The sequence below is a fragment of the Mauremys reevesii genome, linkage group 4 (assembly GCF_016161935.1).
Source record: "Mauremys reevesii isolate NIE-2019 linkage group 4, ASM1616193v1, whole genome shotgun sequence".
Lineage (NCBI taxonomy): Eukaryota > Metazoa > Chordata > Testudines > Geoemydidae > Mauremys > Mauremys reevesii.
The window spans coordinates 30777959-30796249 of record NC_052626.1 but is presented as its reverse complement, the minus strand read 5'-3'; the positions used below and the strand labels follow the sequence as shown (position 1 = coordinate 30796249).

Below are 18291 nucleotides of genomic sequence, written 5' to 3'. Positions count from 1 at the left end.
ACTGTGTCCCAGCCCGGGGCCGTGACAGCGGCAGGCGACCTGCTGCTATGTCAGTGGGGATTCTGGCCGCAACACACTGACATCAGCTCTGGGTGTGCCACAGCCAGACTAGAGTCGACTGCCTCCGGGCTACTTCCAACCTCCCCCTCCAGCAGTACCTGCGTCTGGTCGGCGTCTTCCACGGCATCAAGCACCATGGGCTCCTCAGGGTACTCAGCAAGCAGCAAGCTGGGCAGCTCCTCTGGGTCCCTTCTCACCGGTAGGCTTCCTGGCTTCTCCGGCGTCTGGTCGCCGTCCGGCCTCCATGGGTATGGCCAGTCCTTGGGGCGGTCACAGGCAGCAGGAGTCTCCCCAGCGGGAGCTAGAGCACCAGCATCCGGCTTCTCCAGCCAGCTTCTGAGCCCTGGGGTTGGGCTTTTATACTTCCTATCCTGCACCTTGACCTCTGGGGGGCGGGTGCAGGCTCCAGTGGCTCCGCCCACTTTGGCATCCGGAGGGGCTTGTCCCTCTCTGGGGCGGCTGGGAGCCAGGCCGCTTCACTACACCTTGTTAATTAGGACTCTGCAACCCTCTATCCATTCTTGAAATAACTGCTTGCCAAGCTATCCCAAGAATGGAAATATGCAGAGGACACTCAAAGAAGAAATGAAGGTTACTTATGTGTAACCAGAGTTCTTCAAGATGGACTCAGCATATTCACACTCCCTGCCCACCTTCCCCTCTTCTGTTGTAGTCCTAATTAAGTAATACTGTTATACTCTGCCCTAGCAGTGGAAGGAACTGAGAGGGCAGCTGGCAACATGCCCCCTTTTATAGCCATACCCTCCAAATGTGCTTGAACACTAATAGGTTGTAGGAGGGACACGTGAGCCTTTAATAGGCATTACTACCAGCAAGTTCCACTGTTCATACTACACCGGTTGGCACTTCCCAAGAGTGTTAATATGCAGAATCCTTCTTGAAGAATTCTAGTAACCTTCATTTCCTGAATTTGTAGTAGATTTGTAAGCTATGGATGCATGATGTCAGATGGTTTGATTGATGTTTTTAACCTCATGTGTTCTACATCTCTGCTCAATAAAAGCATGAATTAATGCTTTCTGGAATATCTTCAGCAAAGCAGGGCATATCAGTGGACGTCAGAGGGGGGAATTGTTTAAATTTAGTATTAAATGTAATATATTTATTTACATTTAGTATTAAATATGGCTAGTATAAAATTTAGTACATTTATTTGGTAATAAATTTATTTCTGTAGTTAGTATGTATATTTAGAAATAAAATTTATTTCTGTGCTGAATACTCCCTAGAGATTGGATTGGGGTGGGGGAGCATTCATTACATAAATTTGTGCATACCTCAGTTCTCACCTTTGCTTGGCAATTTTCCTTTAAGAGCAGGGTAGGTAGCCTTGTCTCTTGGTTTCCTGTCTTTTGTCAGTTTAGGTCAGACCTAGGATGTTAAGTTAATATTGATATTTTTTCCTTTATGTAAAGAACATTCACTTCTATCACATCTCAGGTATTTCAATTGCAGTTTGTATAAGGATGCATGAACCAGAACCCAGGTCTGCAGAACCTGGGACAGCTGAAGTTCCCAGAGTGCCACTGGGACAGCATGCAGTGCCATGTCCAGGGACCACTGTGGAGAATAGGCACCACAGGAAATACCACCCAGAGTGACAGTAACCTGCAGTCCTCTGATGGGCCGAGTGCACTATTTATTCTTCAAGTGCTTGCACATGTCCATTCCCACATAGGTATGTGCACGCCCCATTTTTCCCCTACTGATATCCATCGGGTTTGCTCTAGTGCCCTCTGGTGCCGTGTGCACATGGCACCGGTATAAAGGGCCCTGCCAGCCCTGTTCCCCTTCAGTTCCTTCTTACCACCTGTGACGGTTGGCTTGAATCCTTCATTACTTAGGCAATGGTTTGTGGGAAAAATCCTAGTGGTTTTTTCATACTAATTTTAGTGTAAGTAGTTATTATGGTTAGTAATTAGAGTAGTTTTAGGTTTTAAATAGCTCAGACACTTCTGCACTTAATTTTCGGGGTTGTCTTCCTTCCCGGTGCTGGGGCATGCCTTGGTCGCCGGGTTTTAGGCCCTGCGCTGCCTGCAGTAAGCCTATGCCTTGCAGCAACTCCAACTTGAGCTGTCTCAAGTGCCTGTCAGAGGAAAGACTGCTGCCAAATCTGCAGGGACTTCAGACTCTGGAGCAAGAAGGACTGAGAGGCTCGACTGAAGGTCCTCCTCATGGAAGCAGCCTTAAGACAGGCTTTGGAACCGCACTCAAACTCAGCACCAAGCACCTTAGTTTCTGTGCAAAGCACTCATCCATCGACCGGGGAGTCTTGGCACTGATCGCCCTCCCTGGTGCCTAAGTAGAAGCACCAGAAGCACCAAGAGAAGTCCAGGTCTCTGGTGCTGAAACCAAAGGAGACAGGGAGAGAGCGAGATCTGCACTGGACCACTCGTCTCCCCTGGCATCACAATATAAAGTGTCAACAACTCCGGTTCCACAGCAAGCTCCTTGGACACCTACAGAGGAGCAACCTCAGAGCAGACAATGCACCAGCCAGTTTGCAATGCCGTCAACTCCTGAGGTGTTCACAATGGCCAGGGACCATCTCACCCTACCACTACTGGGATCCCCAAAGGGTCAAGACCAGGGAACCCAGAACTGGCTAGCGGATTGCCTCAGCAGTTTCTTCTCCTCTCACCACAAGTGTTCTCTCTGACCGGACATTGTGAGGCACATGTTCCAATGGTGGAGTTTTCCACTTATAGACCTGTTTGCCACCCACATCAAGAAGAAATGTAATCAGTTCTGCTCTCTGTGAGGCCATAGCCCAGGCTCCCTGACAGACACGTTCCTGTTGCAATGGACGAATCACCTGTTCTGCGCCTTTCCTCCTATTTCATTGATTCACAGGTTCTGGTGAAAATCAAGCAAGAGCAAGCTTGAGTCATTCTCATAAACCCAGCATGGCCCAGACAGCATTGGTTCACCACTCTCCTCAGCATGTCTGTTGAGGCGCCAATTCAGCTTCCATTGCACCTGGACTTGATCTCCCAGGACCATGGTCAGCTGCTACATCCAAATCTTGTCTCTCTCTATCTGACTGCCTGTAAGCTCCCTGGTTGAACCAGAAGGAGCAGGCATGCTCTGAGCAGGTCCATGAGGTCCTACTGAATAATAGGAAGCCCTGCACCTGAATCACCTACCTTGTAAAATGGAAGCGATTCTCCATCTGGTGCTCCCAATGACAGATCCCATCTTTACAATCATCTATACAGCTTATCTTGGGGTACCTGCTGCTCCTGGAACAACAAGGCCTAGCCCTCTCATCAATCAAGGTCCACCTAATGGCCATTTCTGCCTTCCATCCCAAGATGGACAACTGATCAGTCTTCTCCCACGAGATGGTCGTCCGATTTCTCAAAGGCCTGGGAAGGATGTACCCTCAGGTCAGAGATCACCTGTACTAATGGCACAGTTCGTCCCAGATTTTGAAAGGTATTTAGGCATTGCTGTGTTCAACATTGCAATGCCTGACTGATTTAGGAGCCTGTTGATTGTCAATAGGATTTAAGCTCTGAAGTGCCTAAGTCACTTTTTAAAACTGAGATTTAGACTCAATAATGGGGCAACACAGGGTTAATGAGCTCATGTGGGCTCAGGGTGGCTGTTCCCCCTTATATATGTGAGAGATGTCAGGACTGGAGTAAGTAGCTTAAGAGGGAAAAATATATCTCAGTTGATGACAGATCAGGAAGGAAAGCAGAGCTTCAGTCCTCCGCTCCTGTAGAAAGGGCTGACTGACGGCAGAAACTCCCCAGATGACCACTGCCTGATGGACCCTCCATGAAGGAAGGGAGTGTCAGATGTTGACTCATCTTGAGATATAGCCATTCCCTTCTATTACTTGTAAACTCAATTTAGGACCACAGCATAACAAGCGCCCTCTGAAGGAAGAGAGCCTTAACCCAATTTTGGGATGATTCATTTGTGTTAATTCCCTTTGTTTCTGTTTGTTGACTATCCTGGAAGGGGGAAGGGAGGGAGACTTTAAAATGACCTGGGGCCAAGTCACAGGAAGAGGCAGACCACCACAGAAGGTATCTGATGGGGAAAGAGCTGCTATACCAGGCCTGGCTGGCCACAAGGAGATGCTAGTGGTGAGTCAATCCCTTCACAGGCTCCTTAATCAGTTAGGTGTTGCAGCACTGAGTACAGTTCCTGCAGCTCCCATTGGCCAGGAACAGCAAACTGCGGCCACTGGGAGCTGCGGGGAGCCATGCCTGTGGATGGTCAACGTAAACAAACTGTCTCGCGGCCTGCCAGCAGATTACCCTGATGAGCTGCGTGCCAAAGTTTGCCGACCCCTGGAGTACAGCAACACATAAATACCTTTAAAAATGTGGGCTTTAGGGACTATTAATTTGTGTATTTTACACTGTAGACCGGACTGGCTCCTTTGACTGCATCCCTGTTGTAGTCAATGAGCATCATATAGTAGTTTAGTAGATTTTAGTAGTTGCTGCTTAAAGATGAATATCTGCTTTTTTCATTTGTTATTTGTTATTTCATTTGTTATTTGTTATTTCATTTGTTATTACAGAATAGCAGGTTGCAAAAATGACATATTTTAAATTAAAACTGGTTCTGAGTCGATTGCAGACGTGTCTGAATCTGTAACAATTTTATTATTTTCCCTCCTATATTTTAGAAATAGTTGTAATGACTTGAATCTAACCTAACAGACAAAATTTCATTCCTAGGAGAAAACCCTGTATGCTAAATTGCAACCCAAAGTACATTTCCAAGGCTAAGTTTCAAATGCCATTGAAAAATGGGCTGTGTAATGAAAGATCTTTACTTATTAGACTTGTTTTGAGTTGCAGTTTTGCATTAACACAAGAAAAATAAAATGATGTATGCACAAAGTATTGTACTCTTTTTATTTCCATGCCAATATTTACATCAAATAAAATAATCTATTCTATAACATAACAATTTGCCAGACTATTTAATTAAATTCATTGTAGGCTTCTGGTTTCCCCATAAAATAGCTTATTAGAGAGAAGCGACCCCCTCAAACCAGTGAATGCCAAGTACTTTCACTACTAAAATGATTGCAGTAGACATTGACTATGAAGAGCATATCTAGGAGTGATTTTATAAACAGTCTTTCCAAAAACATTGAAATTTTATTTAACTATCATAGTCTGTATTATATTTAAAAATTCTCTTTTTCAAGGGACAAGAATCTCTTCTCTAGATAAGATCCATACAGCAATATTACTGTCACATATATTAACAATTGAACGAGTTGCTGATAATTGTTCCCTTAAATGCTTTAAGGCTATAAACAGGCAAATGTTGTGATTTTGCACAAATCCCTTGCTGATGACTTTGAAAAGTTTTGCCATGCAAATGATGGACCTCTCCCGCTGCTGTACAGAAGTAAACCAGGTGAATGGAAATGTCCTTCTCTGAGCAGCAATTCTGATATCAAGTAAGTGTGGAAGTCTTTCCAGCTGTCACACAGGTCTGATATTGATACTGGACATTATTGGAAGATAACATTTTCCAGAGTGCAAACCATCCATAGCTTTGTGCACAGTGAGCCCAACTTGCTTTCTGTTATACCTTTGCAACTGAAGTAAATGGACTGATGCAGTGGCATAGAATTTGGCCCTTGTTTTTTTACAAAACACCCCTTTACAATCCATGTTGTCAACATTTCAATTGTTTCAGTGATCCAAAAAATTAAGTTATGTTTAGTTGCAAAGATCTCTTAATAGTAAACCTAAGAGTTAGCCTACAGTATTTTTCCCCATTTCATAGCAGCACTGACATGGTTGCTCTACATTGCTCAGAGGCGGTTAGGAGACTGACTTCTGGAGCAAGCAGTCAGAGCAATAGTCAGAACTCTGAAGAACATAATTTTGTAATGCTCATGAGAAGGAGATCAGTCTCAGGGGCATTTGCCTAGTAAGAATAAAATGTTTAGATGGCTTGAATGTGTGCACGGGGTTTCTGGCTTAATATGCAGTTGTGTAGGACAAGCAGGCTTTTACTGTTCTTCTTCAAGTGATTCCACATTCCACTATGGTTGTGCACATGCCCCACGCACAGATGTCAGAGATTTTTTTTCCCTCAGTGGTACCCAGCAGGATGGCTCAAGTGCCCTCTGTTGCCAGGCGCCACTGCATGCTGGTATAAGAGAGCGCAGTCTTCCCTGACCTGCTCAGTTTCTTCTTACCACCAGTGACGGTTGTCAGAGTGATCCAGACTTAAAGTAATACGTGCTTCCCTCATTCTTTTCTGCATATAGATACTGTTGTAAATTAGTATTTTGTTAGTTATACTTAGTTTTAGACAGTTTTAGTGCTTAAGCATGGCCCCTTCCCAATGCCTCTTCAGAGACCACGCTCTCAAAATTGCCCTTCAATAGGAAGTCTAATGTTTTCTTCAGGCAGAGGCCATAGAGGAAGTCTCATTGTACCTCATGAGGAAGGGCATCTATTTCTGCTACTTCATCATCCCCCAGGACAAATGGGGGACTCAGGCCTATTTTAGATCTAGGAGAGTTGAACAAATTCCTGAAGAAAATAAAATTCTGTATCATGACACTAGCTTCAATTATTCCTTCCCTGGAACAGCGGGACTGGTACTCTGCCCTTGACTTAAAGGATGCTTGCTTCCATATTGCAATATGCCATGACCATCAGAAGCTTCTCTGATTCGTGGTGAATGGTTGCAATTATCAGTTCACGGTGCTTACATTGGGGCTGTCAGCTGTTCTTGGGTGTTCATGAAGTGTGTGGCAGTTGCGGCAGCTCATCTATGAACATCGGGCGTCCCTGTTTGTCCCTGTACCTGGATGACTGGTTGATCAAAGGTCGGTCCAAGGCTCAAGTCTTGCCCACTATATACATTGTCCTGTCCACATTCTTTGCACTGTGCTCCTACTAAATTGAGACAAATCAACCCTGAACTCAGTTATAGACAATAGAGTTCATTGGGGCAGTCTTAGACTCCACAAAGGCCAAGGCCTTTCTGTCACAAGCCAGGTTCAAAACTTCAAAACTTCAAAAAGTTTACAACTTTACAAGACCTAGTACTGCAACTGAGAACATACCTTCTCGTAACAGTACATAGCTGCCTCAGTTTTCCAGGCCACATGGTAGTATGTACCTGTGTAGTTTGACACTCCAGACTACATCTCAGAAAGCTGCAGGCATGGCTAGTGGTTCAAGTCTCTACGTTAGTTTTGTCATCTCTGGATTGATAGATGGACCCTCTGAAAGTTTGCCTGAGGATTCCCTTTCTCCCCCTGCTATCAAACCTCAGTCTGGTCACAGATGTGTCTTCAGTGGTCTGAAGAGCTCATATGGGGTTCCTGCAGATTCAAGGTCTTTGGTCATCCCAAGATCTAGAGACTCTCATAAATGTTAGGGAGTTAAGAGTGATACGTCTAGCCTGCTTGGCCTTCCTCTCCCACGTAGTGGGGAAAAAATTATTAATTCTGACAGACGATTTGGTGCCCATGCCTTACATAAACAGACAAGGAGGAACATGATCAAACCAACAGTGCCAGGCGGCAATTTGCCTTTGAACTTCTGTATAGCCTCAGTTTATCTCAGAGCTGCCTACTTTCCAGGGAAACAGAACATGTTAGTGAATCAGCTGAGCGGATCCTTCTCTGATCATCATTAGTGATCACTATGTCCAGACATGGCCAGGTCCATCTTCCAACTCTGGGAGACTCACCAAGTGGACTTGTTTGCAATGAGAACCAACAGAAAATGCCATCAGTTCTGTTCCTGGGGAGGCTCAGTCCAGGCTCACTGATAGATGCTTTTCTCCTGCCCTGGAAGGAATCCCTTGTGTATGCTTTCCTTCTGATTCCTTTACTTCCCAGGGTCATCTTCAAAGAGAAACAAGACCATGCTCACCTCATCCTCATAGCACCAGCATAGCCTCCTCAACACTGGGTACTCAATCCTACTATCCTTGTCAGTGAAGCCTCCTCTGTCTCTCCTGTTGGATCCAGATATCATTTCCCAGGACCATGGGCACCTACTCCATCCCAACATCCAAACTTTCCATCTGACAGCATGGATGCTTTATGGCTGACAACTTTTGAAAAGTCCTGGTCAAGGGACATGCAGAAAGTGCTTCAGAGTAGCAGAAAACCCTCAACTAGGAACATTTACCGGCTAAATGGCAGCACTTCTCCATTTGATCTTATAGGAAAGGTGTATTTCCAGAGACGGGCCCCTGAACCTCGTGCTAGACTATCTTCTAGATTTAAAACAGAGTATTGCAATTAGTTCTATAAGGGTTATAGGGGGAGGGATAGCTCAGTGGTTTGAGCATTGGCCTGCTAAACCCAGGGTTATGAGTTTAATCCTTGAGGGGGCCACTTAGGGATCAGGGCAAAATCAGTACTTGGTCCTGCTAGTGAAGGCAGGGGGCTGGACTCAATGACCTTTCAAGGTCCCTTCCAGTTCTTGGAGACAGGATATCTCCATTAATAAAAAAAATTAAAAAACCCTTAAAAAGGGTGCATCTGGCATCTATTTCAGCCTTCCATGTCTTGGTGGATAATAGATCCCTTTTCTCTAACCCCATCATCACCTGATTCTTAAAGGGCTTGTTCAGATTACACCCACACGTATGAGACCCTATCCTATCTTGGGATCTTTTGAACTTAGTCCTAGCAAAATTGATGGGACCACCCTTTGAGCCCCTTGCAACTTGCTCCCTCCTTCACCTTTCCATGAAGATAGCATTTCTGGTGGCAGTTACCTCAGTCAGAAGGATGGGTGAGCTGAAAACTCTGATGTCAGAGTCACCCATATAGTTTTCCATAAGGATAAAGTTTATCTTCATCCTCACCCAAAATTTCTCACAAAAGTAATCTCTAATTTTCATATTAATCAAGCAATCTATTTGTCCATGTTCTGTCTGAAACACGATGCACATATGGATGAAGAAAAGCTTCACTCTTGGATGTGAGAAGAAGGGCTTTAGCTTTCTACCTGGCACAAACTAAATCTTTTAGATCCCATATGAAGTTGTTTGTAGCAGTTGCAGACAGAGCTATGGCCCAACCAGTTTCCACTCAGAGAATCTCCTCCTGGATCTCTTCATGCATTCATTTATGCTACCAATTGGTTAATATAATCCCACCAACTAGACAGCTGGTGCATTCTACTAGTGCGCAGGCAGTTTCTGCAGCTTTCTTAGTGCAAGTGCCGATTATAGACATTTGTAAAGCAGCCACTTGGTCATCAGGCCACACTTTTGCATCTCATTATGCCATTTCTGTCAGTCAAGAGCAGTTTTTCTCAAACCCACAGCTGTTGCCCGTGTGACATCCTCAGGACCATAGAGGTAGTATATATATTGTGTGGATTCGGCCCACATAACACATAGAGAGAGCTGCATATGTGGCCCACAGTGGTAAATAGGTTGAGAACCACTGGTCCAGAGACAATGCCAGTTTTGGACAGGCTCTCTTAAAATCACTGTTCAGGTAGACTCCAAATCCACCTCCTTGCATGTTTGCTTTTGAGTCACCTACAGTGGCATGGACATGTGCAATCACTCAAAGAATAAAAACCAGTTACCTTCCTTTCTTTAATTGTTATTCTTCAAGATGTGTTCCATATGTCCACTCCACAGCCCTCGCACCATCCCCTCTCTATTGGAGTTTGTCTGGTACAAAGGAACTATGGCGAGTCAGTGGCAGCTCTGCTCTCTTATACCAGCACGCAGTGGTGCATGGCGACAGAGGGCTCTCAAGCCCAAGCTTGTGCTTGGGGTGGCAGATTCTACGGGGCGGCATTCCGCCCAATCCTAGGGCAGCACAGCCGCTTTTTTTTGTTTTGTTTGCCGATCTGGCCGCCCTGTAGGGGGCAGCGGTGTGGAGGAGGGGAGTGCCCTGCTGGGAGCGGGCTGCACGCTCCGTCTGCCCCAGCTGATGCCAGGTCTGTAGCAAGCCCGGCAGGGCAGCCCGCGTTCTTCCCTGCCCGCCGACCGGAGTGGCGCAGAGCCCTCCCGGCAGGCGGTGCGGTGGTCGGGGCCACGTGGGTGAGTGCCCTGCTGAAGCCCTGGCTGCTCCCCTTCTCTCTCTCCCCCCGCTCCCTCACCCTCCCACCCTCCCCCGCTAGCCGAGGCACATCTGCAGTGGTCTGAAGACCCTGCACCCTGGCTCCGGCCGCCCCGCAGGTTTTTGTTTTTTTCCTGCTTTGCCGCTCCGGCCACGCCGCAGGTGGTTTTTTTGCTTTGTTTTTTTTTTGCTTGGGGCGGCAAAAAAGCCAGAGCCGGCCCTGCTCAAGCCACACCGACTGGTGCCGCTGAGGGGAAAAAAATCTCTAACATCTGTGGACAGGGTGCACTCACACCCAGTGTGAACAGACATGTGCAACCCATATTAAAGATCAACTGTTACAGCAAGGTAGATCAACCACTTTTTTTGTGTTGGTTACACTGTCACCAAGAAGAAAAAGAAATGGACAGAACAGGAAAAATCCTGAGCTTTAACACTTCATGAATGTCAATTTAGTCAACATTTCTTGAATTCTTCTAATTCATTTTGCTTAAAAAAATTGTGATAATTGTGACAGTATAGCTCTTTCTTTATTTCATTAGAACTGATTGCCTGCAATACAGGATATATGAGTATGGAGCTTGTACTGGCACTTTGACAAGTCTAAAGGATTATTTTGATCAGCTTAAAGACATGGTGACTTTTTACTTAGGCTGCAGTGACTCATTTGAAAAGGCAGCCCACAAAGTTGGTGTTCCTCTAAGGAACGTTGAGCAGAAATGCAACGTAAGCATGTACAAGGTAAGAACATAATAATTGTTAAATTACATCGAGGTTCAGATAGGGTTACATCAGCACATTTTTGTACACTGAAACCTGTACTGCAGACCATCTCCAATACACACAATATTGACTATTATTAAACCACTTTTAGTATCTCCACATGGATTTGCTGTTTAGTTAAAAGGTTGACTGTACTATGCAATGGATTTTTGTTTCACCTTGGGTTATCATTCAACATGTTTGTTTCTGTTTTCTTGGTCTCAATGAGAAGAAAAAAATCACTCTCACAGTGAGAGCCTATGTTAGTCTTCAGGTTGGAGAAAATACATGAAGTTGTTTACAAAGAAGAATTGGTCTAATTGTGTTTATTACATTCTAGAATTTAAAAATATCATTATTTATTGCACTAATGGCAATATCAAGGTAAAATAAATGCTACCTTTTGAATGTAGACCTATGAATGATCCTTAACTATTATTTCTCTATACTTTAATTGAAATCAAATACTTTTTATTAAAAATTTCCTGTGCAGACAGTATTATTTGTTGGTTTGCTTACTATATCTCAAATGACAAATTAACTTGGAATGACATTTTGTCTTTATAACCTAGATGTGTGTTTCTAAGTGGAAATGACTCAACATTAAAATTTCTTAGGACCAATCTGTGGCTCCTCTTCCATGGGCAGGAAAGGCCCTGGCCCAATGGAACTTGAGTATTTCTGCAATGTAAATGGAAGATTGCCAGTTTTGGGGTGTACTGCGATAAGGATCTGTAGGATCTTTGCAAACTCTGCTATATGCAGTTTCTCTGCATTTTAGCATGCATGGAGGGTTGTGGCCAATAGATCTGTTTCTTTGTGCTTCCCCGCCCCACCTCCCAAAAGGAGAGAAAACTGGCAGCACCTGGGGTCCACAGTATATCTGGGTTTACCAAGATTTGTGCTGCATATGCCAAATTAAGGATTTAGCTCTTAGAATATAATTAATGGAGATATTCACTGCAAAACATGTTAATTACAAGAGCTAAAGGGTAGACTGTCTGGTTTATTCATTATTGATTGTTATAGGAAATGGATTATTTTCATTGGATGCTAGTTACAATATTACTCAAAATCCTTTAAAAATGTATGTTAAAATGTGCCCCTTGTAAATTCAAGGGTGCATAGTCATTTCAGAACTGAAAATAAGCCTTGATAGTTCTTCAATTCCTGCTAATGCCTTGGTTATTTTTTAAATTTTGTCAGACAGATATGCCTTGCTGCAGAGTTGCTAGTTTTTGCTGCAATTTAGTGGTCACAATGAGACCGATTCCTGAAGACAAGTTAGAAGCAGTTGTGGAAGCTACTTATCCATTGAAAGACTCACATGGAGCACCAGTTCATATTGGTAACCCTGGTCAGTGTACTTTCCATACATTTCACTCTAAGAGTGTATTACACTGGCCATAAAGCTAAGGAAAAAAATTGACAAAAAGTATATGGGACAATAAGCTTCAGCCTAAATTTCAAGTGGCTACATAAAAACCTAAACCTTTTTATAGGTACATAGGTACTGATTTGTTTACAATTTAGTTTAGCTGGAAGTGAAGGTTTGATGTGACTGAACAGAGGAAATGTGTTGGATAAGAAGATGGATGTGTGAAACAGGGAAAGAAGTAATGTAGTCTATTTGGTGACAGGTTTCAGAGTGGCAACCGTGTTAGTCTGTATCAGTAAAAACAATGAGGAGTCCTTGTGGTACCTTAGAGATTAACAAATTTATTTGGGCATAAGCTTTCGTGAGATATAACCCACTTCATCAGCTGCATGGAGTGGAAAATACAGTAAGCAGGTATAAATATACAGCACATGAAAAGATGGGAGTTGCCTTACCAAGTGAGGGCTCGGTGCTAATGAGGCCAATGGGACACGTCCAGCCTAATTGAATTGGCCTGCTTACTGTATTTTCCACTCCATACATCTGATGAAGTGGGTTATATCCCATGAAAGCTTATGCCCAAATAAATTTGTTAGTCTCTCAGGTGCCACAAGGACTCCTCATTGTAGTCTATTTGGATTTCAGTAAAGTATTTGATTAAATCTTATTTGAAAAATACATGTGGTTTGGCTTGAATATGTGCACTGTCCCGTCATTGGAAAGGGTAACAATAAATGGCAGTGTTGGAGGATGTCAATTTCAAGATGGGATCAGTTGTAAGTCTGGTATTATTTAGCATCTTCAGTAATGAACTTGAAAGTAAACATCACATTGTATTTAAAAATAATATTGAACTAAGATGTGTTAAAAACAACTGTGAGGACAGAGAAAATAATATAATTGAATTGAAGAGTTTAGAAATATAGACAGGAACAAGCAAAATGAAGTCCAGCATAGAAAAATGTAAGCTCATTCATGTAGGGGAAAATGGAATACAGCTATTCAATAGGAAGATTATGTTTGGAAAGCAAAATATCGAAGGGCAACAGTGGAAAACATATTAGAAATGACCTTTTATTATGATATGGCAGTAATAAAAAAAACCAGTGAAGTTATTGGCTATATCAAATCACGGAGCATGGAGGGAGGTCTATATGGCACTAGTGACACTGCACCTAGAATAATGCATACAGGTCTGGGTATTTAACTTCTAGAAGGCAAACTACAAATTGGAGTGAGTTCAGAGAAGAGCAACAAAAATGATTAAGAGGCTATTTTTGTTGGTCCCTGAGGAGTGTTTTAAATAATCACATGTGGCTTACTCAAATGAAGTCTAAGGCAGGTGGGGGGGAAATAAGAAAACCAGCTGCAAGTGTCTGAAGAATGTAAACACAAAGGGGAGAGAGCAATTGTTGAGGATGATCCAGGACAGTATAACTAGAAATAATTGAATTAAATCAAGCAAAGGATTTAGGCCAAAGAACAGGAAAAGTTTGATAGTGAGATCTAATAGGCTGTGGAATAACTGCCAAAGGGAAGTAATTAAGGCCCATATCTTTAGTTAATGAAAATAGGCTGGACAAAGCACTGGATAGGAACATGCCTGCATGGGCAAATAGGAATAACCCACCACTACTCTTATGAAAGTATCTCGGAGTGAACAGATCAGATATTGTAAGAATGTTTCCTAGGAACTGTAAAATTCAGAGAGTGCTCAGCAGGTTTTCATTTGTCTCAGATATAGCCAGATATAATATGTAATAAAATGTCATCATCCATGTTTTACTAATATACAAAAAAAATGTAAGGCATGTAATATTAGGACAGGAATCGAGGACACATACACGCATGCTAAGGGAACCTAACAGGCCATTTGAGTCATAGGTTGGCCTTGCCATTACTGCTTTTCATGCTGCAATTTTAACATAGTGTCATTGCATGAGCTCAGCTTTATACCATTACTGCTTTGCTGGAATTTAATGTTGTTTTTACTGTTTGTCAAACATAGGCCTATTAGGAATCCAAAACCTTTCCAGCCCAGACTATGGAGATCCAGTTCAGCCTCACCCTCAGGATGTTCCAGTGTTTTGGGCCTGTGGAGTAACAGGGGTGGAAGCAGTCAGCAACTGCAGTATGATGGACTTTTTATGTTTGAGATAACAGTGGTTTCATTTTTATGTTGCTCACTGTACACTGAGAGAGTTCTTATTGGCAGGATGTGGTTAGTGGGTCTGATCTTCATTGCCCTGAACTAGAGCAGGATGAAAAATCTTTGATGGACTCATTTTCTGTTGGAACAGTTCATTGAGTTATTTTCCCTATGGGTGCTCCACATGTGGTTGTGCACATGCCCATGCACTCTTGGAGACCTTTCTGCTAGTAGTGCCTGCACGGCCACACCTGCGCTGTACACCTCCTTGTGCTCCAGTATGCAAATATGTAGGGAGGAGTGGACCCATGCTACTCCAGTTCATTCTTAACTGCCTGCAGCTTGAGATGGAGTTCTGTGGTACCAGCTATCTAGTTGACACAGTTATTCTTCTGCCCTTTTACTCTTTATTTTTGTTTTATAATTAATTTTTAGTTGTTGATATTTGTTTTGTTTTTGCTGTTGTTAATTTACATTTTATAGCACAGATGTTCTTTGAAGGTGGGTTCCCCCATCTGTTCCTTCTTTCTTTGAGAGCCCCCTTTTCTCTCAGGCCTTCTTGACTGGCAGATTTCCTGGCAGGGTATGCCCAAGACCCCAGGATTCAAGCCCTTCCAATCCTGACACAGGTCTTTCTCCCTTCTGTGATAGGCATTCCAGCTGCCTCTCCTGTACTGGAGCTTGTCTACGCTACTGTGCGGGGTCTATCTAAGATACGATACTTCAGCTATGTGAATAGCGTAGCTGAGTGGTCCCTAACGTGGTGCCTGCGGGCGCCATGGTGCCCGCCGGGGCATTTATGTGCTCCCGCCTAGTGCCCAGCAGGGGAGAGAAGCCGTGGCCCTGCGCCTGCCGGGGACAGAGAACTCCAGGGCCCGCAGGCTGCAGGTGCCGGTGTTCTCTGTCCCTGGCAGGCGTGGGGCTGTGGCTTCTCTCCGGCTTCTCCGGGCGCCGGTGTTCTCGGTCCCCGCAGGCACAGGTCCCGCCTAGTGCCCAGCATGGGAGAGAAACCAGGGCTCCACGCCTGCCGGGGACAGAGAACTCCGGGGCTGCAGGCTGCGGGCGCCGGTGTTCTCCGTCCCTGGCAGGCGTGGGGCTGCGGCTTCTCTCCGGCTTCTCCGGGGCTGCAGGCGCCCGTGTTCTCTGTCCTGGCAGGCGTGGAGCTGCGGCTTCTCCGGGGCTGCAGGCTGCGGGCGCCGGTGTTCTCCGTCCCTGGCAGGCGTGGGGCTGCGGCTTCTCTCCGGCTTCTCCGGGGCTGCAGGTGCCCGTGTTCTCTGTCCTGGCAGGCGTGGAGCTGCGGCTTCTCCGGGGCTGCAGGCTGTGGGCGCCGGTGTTCTCGGTCCCCGGCAGGCGTGGGGCTGCGGCTTCTCCGGGGCTGCAGGCTGTGGGTGCCGGTGTTCTCGGTCCCCGGCAGGCGTGGGGCTGCAGCTTCTCTCCAGCTTCTCCGGGCGCCGGTGTTCTCAGTCCCCGGCAGGCGTGGGGCTGCGGCTTCTCTCCGGCTTCTCTGGGCGCCAGTGTTCTCGGTCCCCGCCTAGTGCCCAGGATGGGAGAGAAACCGGGGCCCCGTGCCTGCCGGGGACAGAGAACTCCGGGGCTGCAGGCTGCGGGCACCGGTGTTCTCTGTCCCCAGCAGGCGCGAGGCCCGCCTAGTGTCCAGCAGGGGAGAGAAGCCGGGACCCCGCGCCTGCTGGGGACAGAGTACTCCGGGGCTGCAGGCTGCGGGTGCCGGCGTTCTCTGTCTCTGGCAGGCGTGGGGCTGCAGCTTCTCTCCGGCTTCTCCGGGGCTGTAGGCTGCGGGCGCCGGTGTTCTCTGTCCCTGGCAGGTGCCGGGCCGCGGCTTCTCTCCGGCTTCAAAGCCCACCTTCAATAGTTAGGAATAGTCCTTGTTGCGTATCTGGATAACTGGCTCCTCAAAGACTATACTTTCCTGGAAGTCCAGTTGGCCACTAAGAAGGCCCTAGCTCTGTTCCACCCCCAAAGCCTTCGCCTCAACATATGAACCCTGACACCCATGCACTGCATAGACTCGGAGACAGCCAAAACATACCTACCTGTGGACAGGCTTGCCAAGAGGTCCAACCTGATCTTCATTCTTACAGCAGAGCCCACGAACCACAGTGAGAACTTGTCTTCAGCTTCTGGGACACAAGGCAGTCTGAACGTCTGTAATCCTTCATGCAAGGCTGAACTCCTGGTGTCTTCAAGCCTGGCTCAAGACAACCTACACTCCCAGCAGGCACAAGACAACCTACACTCCCAGGGAGGTGTCAGGCCCTCAGATGGTACTCGACTCCCTCAATTGCTGGAAGGACCCTTTAAAAGTCTGTATGGGAACCCCCTTCTCATGTCCATCTCCCACACACATCATCACCACGGTTGCCTCCCTTATAGCCTCCAGTGCTCAACTGCAAAATCCTAAAGCCCAAGGCAAATGGACTCCTCGAAAGTTGTCACTACATATCAACATATTTTAACTTCAAGCAGGCATAACTAAGCCCTTCAGGGTTTTTCCCAGGCTCTTAGTTTGCTTTGCAGAGAGGATGATGGGTCACTCAATCTCCTCTCAGAGACTGTGTGGGTAGGTATCAGGATGCATTTTGGCATGCTATGAGATTTATAGATTGTACCCAGGGCTGGCTCCAGGCACCAGCTAAAGAAGCAGGTGCTCGGGGTGGCCAATACCAATGGGCGGCACGTCCGGGTCTTCGGCGGCAATTCGGAGGCGGGTCCCTCAGTCTCTCTTGGAGTGAAGGACCTCCTGCCGAATTGCCGCTGAAGAGTGGAGCAGCACGATTGCGCTGCCACTGCTTTTTTTTTTCCCGCTTGGGGCGGCAGAAAACCTGGAGCCAGCCCTGATTGTACCCACCCTCCTAGAGTCACTATTCACTTCATGCAGGCTCAATCTACTTCCAGTGCCCTCCTTAGGAAGGTATGCCTCAAGGACATTTGCAAGGCCGCCATCTGGTCCTGCATTCACATATTTTTCACAGCATTATCCCTTACTCCATGCCACCAAAGTGGACATGATATTCGGTGAAGCTGTTCTGCACTCTGTACTGGATCCACCTCCTCAGCATTCTCTTCCACATTAAGGTACTGCTTGGTAGTCTCCTCATGAGAAACCCAAATGGACAACACTCAAAGAAGGAGAGGTTACTTACCTTGTACAGTAACTGGAATTCTTTGAGATGTTTCATCTGTATGGGTGCTCCACTGTTCACCTTCCTTTCCCCTTTGCTTCGGACTTTTACTATGCTCTGAGGTTGAGAAGGAACTGGAGAGGTGTGGGTCTGCTTTTATCTATATGCCCTCTTACCAGAGCATAAGGCAGCATACAATACAGGTGCGGACCTGTGGGATATACTAGCAGAAGAATCTCTGATGGAGAGTGCACAAGCTCACGCACATCCTCAAATGGAGCACCAACAGGGACAAAACAACTTGAACTCAGGTTACTGTATAAGATGATAAGTAACCTCTTCTTCCGTCAGAATCAAAATTAAATGCAAAATCTTGTTAATTTTACCAAAATTTTGTTTAGGAGGAAAACTGGAGAAAAAGTGTTATGTAGAAATGTTGCGTTTCAGCATTTTGGTAAAGAACCATTTTCATTTTTCATTTTGAAACTGCTTTCTTTCACATTTTTTTTCAAATTTTATATTATATTGTGTATATATACACTTGGAAGGATTAGATTTTAATTGCTAACCGTCAGTAAACATAGATTTCACCATACATACATAAAATGATTTAAAAAATCTTTCCATCAATAATAATTGAATTTACAGATAGACAGAGTAAGAAAAATGCTGCTTGAGAACTTTAGTTTGATTTAAGGATATTTACTTTGTACATTTGGTCATGTAACATTGA

At 45.4% G+C, this 18291-nt stretch overlaps 1 protein-coding gene across 15 annotated transcripts in view; it reads left to right on the top strand.

The window, feature by feature from the left end:
• DGLUCY (D-glutamate cyclase) overlaps nucleotides 1–18291 on the top strand; it is a 97868-nt gene that overhangs the window by 34561 nt on the left and 45016 nt on the right. For all 15 annotated transcript variants that reach the window (XR_005597530.1, XM_039534366.1, XM_039534363.1 and 12 more), the window contains 4 exons: nucleotides 5368–5521; nucleotides 10672–10870; nucleotides 12098–12248; nucleotides 14278–14400. Coding sequence is in view for 14 of the 15 variants with exons in the window: in XM_039534366.1 (XP_039390300.1) it covers nucleotides 5368–5521; nucleotides 10672–10870; nucleotides 12098–12248; nucleotides 14278–14400 (627 nt within the window). In the remaining variant the exon portion in view is untranslated. The remainder of the gene's footprint in view (nucleotides 1–5367; nucleotides 5522–10671; nucleotides 10871–12097; nucleotides 12249–14277; nucleotides 14401–18291) is intronic.